This window comes from Eucyclogobius newberryi, unplaced genomic scaffold (assembly GCF_026437365.1).
Source record: "Eucyclogobius newberryi isolate DKJ021-1_F unplaced genomic scaffold, fEucNew1.0.hap1 SCAF_12, whole genome shotgun sequence".
Lineage (NCBI taxonomy): Eukaryota > Metazoa > Chordata > Actinopteri > Gobiiformes > Gobiidae > Eucyclogobius > Eucyclogobius newberryi.
In genome coordinates, this window is record NW_027315746.1 from 28775342 (window position 1) to 28782494 (window position 7153).

The 7153-nt window shown below is 40.5% G+C and overlaps 1 protein-coding gene across 1 annotated transcript in view; it reads left to right on the forward strand.

Annotated features, from left to right (window-relative positions):
- Positions 1–6801, forward strand: part of wls (Wnt ligand secretion mediator) — a 29877-nt gene extending 23076 nt beyond the window's left edge. The window contains exons 8-12 of the mRNA XM_072441825.1: positions 55–118; positions 213–356; positions 1339–1422; positions 2453–2621; positions 5451–6801. Of these exons, the coding sequence (XP_072297926.1) occupies positions 55–118; positions 213–356; positions 1339–1422; positions 2453–2621; positions 5451–5560 (571 nt within the window). The 3' untranslated portion in view covers positions 5561–6801. The remainder of the gene's footprint in view (positions 1–54; positions 119–212; positions 357–1338; positions 1423–2452; positions 2622–5450) is intronic.
- Positions 6802–7153: the final 352 nt, after the last annotated feature.

The following is a 7153-nucleotide window of genomic DNA, read 5'->3' on the forward strand; positions in this document are numbered from 1 at the left end:
ACTGTGGCCTAATTAGCTGTGCAAAAATAATTCAAATTTGCGTCCTGTTTCCAGAGGAGTCCAGCTGACGAACCCATTCTACAGCATCTGGGCGTCTGAAGTGGGAACTGAACTGGCTGTATCCTTTCTACAACTATGGCAATAAAAAGCCAGATCATCAAACGTTCGCTCTGATCTGGTCGACATGCGTTTCCTTGACGGCCGTTGTGCAGATGGCCTTCATCATTGTGGCTGGTATCTGTGCCTGCCTGTACTTCCTCTTCCTTTGCTTCATGGTTTTCCAAGTGTTCCGGAACATCAGCGGGAAGAGGACCTCGCTGCCGGCCATGTCCAAGGCCCGTCGACTGCACTACGAGGTACACATCAGCTCATCCCGGTCCGGTATGCATAGTTAAGATGTAAGATGTGTGTACAGCGTATTGGACTGTGTAGTCATGGAGGCGGAGCCCAGTGTGATGCGACCTGTGAGCGCTTTGTCAACAGTTCATGTGATGAGCAAAAGCCATTAGCACTGAACAATTAAAAATGTTTTAGTTTCTTACAGCTTACTGATAATTATATTGCAATATGTGAGCTACTGTGTCCAAGTAATTTACCTTGTGGATTAATGGATGCAGTCAGCAGCAGTCATAGTGGGGGGCGTGGTCTGGCGTGGATGCTTCTTTTAGCCTGTTTAAAGGCGTTTCCAATGTTTTAAGCATCACAGCGTAATTCATGTTTTGAGTCACAACTGAGTCTTAATGGAAGGTGACATGACGTTACCTCAGAAAAGTATGCAGCATGTATTTAGAGCACAGCTACCATTGGCATTCTTTAGTCTTTAGCTTTTAGCGTTTGGGACGATATAACTCCTATAGCAGGGCAATCATATTTTCCATGGGGCCAGATCTTTCAGAGGGCCATTATCCGAGGGCCGGACTACAAAACTGCTTCACAATTTAATTATTTATATCCAATATAACCCAAACGACACACAATGGTACTATTAAACAGAAATAATTATTTCACGAAAGTAAATAAAATAAAACGATATTGCTCCGTCACATAAAACAGGACTAAAGCAGGACTAGGCCAAGAACAACCCAGTGTCACTCTGAACCAGACTTAAACTAGACCCAATCCTGAACCAAGACTATTTAATGATTTACTGGATCAAGGTCAGTGTTCTTTATTAACAGCCTGGATTATTGCTTTAATACATGTTCCAATTTAAGCATACAGTTGAATCTTAGAGATAAATGTGATCAATAATGTGTGTAATGTCTAATAAACTGTTTTCACTTTACAACTCCCTGAAACAATGGGCGGATTCATATTTTCTTCCCGTTGTCTCTCCAGGGTCTGATCTTCAGGTTTAAGTTCCTGATGCTGGTCACTCTGACGTGCGCCGCCATGACGGTCATCTTCTTCATCATCAGCCAGGTCAGATCGTCCACACGCTCATGTACCACAAACTGTACTTGTGATATTTGTGTGCGCTGGTGACCCTAGCTGACCCTAGCTGACCCCGTTCGCTTCACTATTGTTCGGTTCAAGTGTGGATGTGTTAAACTGGAGGACAGTCTGTGTTAGTACAAGTCCGTGTACAGCAAACAGAACTGCTTTTGTTTGGATGGGACTAGATCACACCAGAGTCTTCTCATAATGGCCCTTTTTGAAGTGGGATCAAGTCTAAAACCAGACCAGTTCAGTAGCAGTGGCAGTGGTAGTAATTTGTAATAATGACTTCTAGCCTACGTTCTAGCCTGTTTAGTACCACTGTGACGTGTGCAGACGGAGGAGGAACTACGGACCGGGGCCACAGTTTAGGGGATTTTTAGGGCAGGTGTGGAACCAGGAACTTCAGGGAACTTTAGTTGTGAAATATGATCCCTTATCAAGTTTATTTATCCCCAAATTACTCAGAGACGTTAAAATGATGATCAATAACAGATAGAGATTAGACTAGTTGTAATAAAACTTGTTCATTTTTTTGTTCTGTTTTAGCATTTTTAGATGATTTACAGCGCTCAGAAGGACTAGAATGAAGGGAAAATTACATTGTTTAAATTCAAATATTTTAATTCTAGATATTAGATGAAGAGTCAGATTAATCCACATTTTGTCTTCCTTTTGGTTAGTTTAGTTTAGAACTACTAAAGCATTTGCATAGTACTATTTTTAGCCCTGGTTTAGACCTGGACTAGTCCTGTTTTAGACCTGGTTTTGGTATGAAAAGTTTGGCTTTATTGTATAATACAACAGTTCTCAATTAGATCCACTCTTTGAGTTCATTGCACAGAGCTGCGCTTAGGAACATGTTATAGGAACATGTTCTGGGCCCTCCACTGCGGACGTCCTTGTGTCGTTCCATTATTCTAACCTGCTTTCGCCTCTAGAGCGTACTTAGACTAATCTGTGCAGGTATTTAGTTTCCGGTAAAGTACACAGTGTTGTATTCTTTTGTCCCCAGGTGAACGAGGGCCACTGGCACTGGGGCGAGCACACAGTCCAGGTGAACAGCGCCTTCTTCACCGGGATCTACGGCATGTGGAACCTCTACGTGTTCGCCATCATGTTCCTGTACGCGCCCTCGCACAAGCGCTACGGCGACGAGCAGACCAGCGGCCAGTGCATCACCGGTACACGCCCAACATTCTAGATTTGACATCGTTCGGAGTCAGATTTCCCCGCACATGAGACAAAACATGGCTGCCTTTCTGCCTTCTGTGGCCTCTCCAACCAGTGAGGCGAACGCAACAGAAATATTCATGCTAGTCTATTTTGAACCATGAGCACAGAACGGAAGTGAAAGTAGTTTGTCTGTTGTTGCTTTAACCCTGCAGAGCTTAGCTAGCTTGTTTGCTCACAGCTGGAGTTTTGGGGCACTTGAACTCGCCTCACAACAATTAACATTCATCTCCTCAACACCCAGCTGAACGTGATCATCTTACTTTGCTTCAATAAGAGGTTTCTCTGTCTGTGTGTGATGCCACTGTCTGTACCAGAGATGGATGTTAGCGTAGCGGCAGTGTTCCTGTTCTGGTTTACTCCAAACGTTGACTTGATTTTCTTTCTCTAGATGTTGGATACAAACTAAATATTAAGCAGAGTTGTAGGCTTTTATATTTGTTGTTATAGTGTTGCAGCTCTTTTACCTTGTGCTTGTTTTGAGCTCTTCAGGAGAACATTTATCACTCACTTCTGATTTTGGCCAAACATTCAGAATGCTGTGATGTCATCTGCAAAACTTCTGATCATAGTATCAGTCTAATTTTTACACATTTACTTTTACAATATACATAGTTTATATAGAGTAAAGGGCATTTTCCTGAACTAAATAAATGGCCCATTAAAGGACACATTATGTCAAATTAACTTTTTGGAGCTTTTAGTCGTACCAGTGTTCCTAAAGTCGCCATGTTCCCTCAACAAAAGCACATTATAGCAGACGGTGGTCAAGAGCGCGGACGTGTTTCCAACTAGTCAATCTGGCAAAACATTTCACCAAACTGCAAAGCAAGTGTAAAGAAGCAGTAAAGAAGCTCACAGGTGGAATATGATGAGCACTGACTAAATGCATCAGATGAAGATGATGAAGCCTAAATGTAACTTAAATATAATATGTTAAACCCTATATGAAATAAAAATTAATGCCATAAACTAAACTAGGTTACAGTTGTGCAACTCACATATTATTTACTATAACAATAATTAAATAAAAGACACTATTTTTTATTTTTTGACACAAAACGTTTCAATTTGTGACAGAATAGTTATGTATTGAAAAGTAGGTGTATAAGGATTCCGGGCCTATGATTAAATTCATAACATTATTTTAAATTCTAAAACCTGTGATGCCAAAGCAGAGGTACTAAAGTTGTTTAAATGCATGTTTAAATAACAATAACAGTACAAATAATGCATCATATTTTTATTTTTTTTTAAGAGTTTTGCAAACAACGTGTGTGTGTTTTTGTTCTAGCTCTGTTTAAGTATTGGGGAGGTGACGCTTTGGATTAGACTTTCTCTTTCATTTCCTGAGCATTTGCCAGTGCTTTGAGGCGCTTCATTGGGATGTGAAGTCTGAGCTCATTCATAGAGCTGGGTTTGTTTGTGGAGGAGGGGCTGTGAGGGCGAGAGGTTCCCAGGGGAAAGGAGCTCTCTTTGGACCCTGAGGGTGACACTAAAGGACTGCAGGCTCCCTTCCAACAGAAGACTGAGGAGTGAGGGAGGTGGAAAGAGGAGGAAGGAGTGAGGAAGGGAGGAGGAAGGGAGGTGGAAGGAGGAGAGAAGGAGGGAGGGAGGTGGAGGGAAGGAGGAGGGAGGAGAAGAGGCTTGATCTAAATGGTCTATCTTGCTCCACAGCGTCCTGGTAGAAGAACTTTCAATCCTGGATGTGTCACTGGGAGTTTTTGAATGATTATCTACACCAGGGGTGTCAAACTCATTTTAGGCTGCGTGCCGAATTTCGATGCTCAGGCTGGGTCGTGGGCCAAACATAACCTAAAAATAAAACAATTAAAACTAAGAAATAAATGTCTTTTATATAGCCTAGTAATAGTTCTATGTGGACACTGTTTCACAAATCTGAAGCAGGTGAAATACTGAGTCCAAATTCATGCCTCAGCAGCATGTTGCTGTTGCTGTTGCTGCTGCTGCTGCACAAACTCGATAATGGTTCACTATTTTTTAAATTTAAGCTTCTCTTGGTGACAAATGATTCATGTAGTGACTCAAATGAGTGCATTGTGTTTGTGTTCACAGTCACTTTAGCTTCACTCTGTTCGTACTTTATTACACTTTTTACCCGTGGCTCCTGATGGGTCCTCGTTTTCTCTGGTTTGGATGTTTTCCTCATAGAAAATCATCACAGAAGCTTGTTTTCCTGTTAGCTCCACATTTGCACCACTTTTAGCGCAGCTCGAACGTCCACAAAAAGATCAGTTTGTAGTGAGTATACGGTGAGAACCCAAAGTATTTGTCTCCTCAAATAAAATGTTTCTAAGCCTGTTGTGTGGCGAGTTGAAGTGACCTTTATCTCCCCCGACCGTTTGTAAACCAGCAGCTAAACCCACAACGGTGAAACTACTTTCAGTTTCTATTTTGTCGTGTATATATGTTGTAGAATGAATTGAAGTTGCCCAAGAGTTGTACAAAGAGGTATGAGGCTGAAGTTCTAGCGTTTTATTTCCATCAGTACGAGACAAGGGGCCCAGAGACATGAACCCTAAGACATTGCAGTTGTACGGAGCTGGCAGTGTTTGACTGGAACAAAGGAAACGGTTAATTCGAGCGTAACAATAGCTCCACACAAAAATGAGGCAAAGAAATGCATCACCTTTGCCTCCTTTATTTGCCGTACTTTTTTGTGTTGAAAAAGACACAGATGAAAGAAAAGGTTGTGCGTTTTTTGTTTATGCGCGTGTCTTTTGCCCGTTGTTAAAAATGTGCCGTTTGGTCTTCCGCAGGAGATACCGATGCCATCAACGGGGAGGACATCCAGCTGACCACCACCATCACCCACGTGGACGGGCCCACGGAGATCTACAAGATGACGGGCAAAGAGGCCCAGGAGTAACACCCCCCCTCCCCACAGCTCCGCCCCTGCACCAGCTCAGCCAGTCGGGACAGGAGCCAGTGCAGAGCGTTTCCCACTACCCCCACGACAAAGGTCGACTAGAACATTCCTTTTCCCGAGGCGGAATAGTCTGAATAATCTTTTATCGGGTCCAGTCATTTCATTGAGAAACTTTTTGGTGCCAAAGTCTGATTTGAAAATGAAACCTGTCAGGTCGGGTACGCACGCCTCTTTTAACAGCACCGGTGAAATAGTCCCAGGAAATACTTTTTATACAATTTTGAAATTGGCTTTGAGGCAAGATATTGACAGTTTTTATATTTTTTGCCAACATTTACAGAAAAAAAACGTTTGCACATTCAGCCATATGCTTTAGATGACTTAATTGATGTGTATATAATTACTCAATAACCCACAACTTTTAGACATGTTTTAAACGCTGCCATCTCTTTAGGGCATTCTTGCTAAAGGAAGTCAAGTTTGAAGAGGGAAAGTGTAAAAAAACAACATATTCTACATTAGGGCTGCAACAATTAATCAGACGACTTATGACTCGTTAACTGTAAAAGGAAAAAAAGTATAGTCCAGATATAACTATTATTAAAATACTACTACACACCAAAACGCATAGAAAGACATTTTTATTATCGATTCTACATTTGGATTTAATAATGCTGCTGTCATTATACATTTCATTAACATTATACCTATATCTAGAATCTTGCAGTCTCCATATTCCATATTTAGTTGAAAATGTATTAAAAAATATAGATAAATATTTAAAATAGTTTGACTAATGGAAAGAATATTCACTGACTGATCTGCTAAAATAATTGTTAGTTGCAGCTCTTTTGTTAAAACCCACAGCTTTTAGGATTATTTTAGGAATTTAGGTTGAAATGTTGCCAAAAAACGATGCCAAAATACTATTCCCATACCATGAAAAGTAAAAGTATTTCTATCATTTGGTACACTTGTTTTGTTTTTCTATAACATTTCACTTCTTTTAGACCATGTGGGAATCTGTCGTTCATAGTGTTTTTATATTGGGGGAACCGTTCACACTTTATGTTACAATGTAGATATCTATTTTTTATAAACCATGTCAACATTATCAACTATTCATGCATCCGCTATCATCGACAAGTGTTATTTGAAGTTGATTGTAGCCCATTACACTACTTTAGTTTATATTTTTGGCTTTTCATGATTTTATTTAAATAAACGTTGACATAATTCTCAAGTTTTGAGTTTGATTGACTTATTGAATTGCTGCATCAGAAAATGAGAGGTGGCTGTTTTCATTACAATCCTCAGTTTCACGATGAGGGAGGTGCTGCCTCACGGTGGTGAATGGAGGAATGACACGGACTCAAAACGATCAGGAAAAAAACTGTCAAATAAATGGGCTAGACAGGAAGTAGAAAGGTGACCAGACTTTCACATTACAACAAGGGAATTTGGAAATTGATGTGATTTAAATTTGTTATTTTGTCTGTCAGGCTCTACACTGTTATTGTTATATCATTTTCTTTACCTTAATTTCTCTGATATTAGACTGCACACTGCTATGCACTTTTTTTATTTTTATTT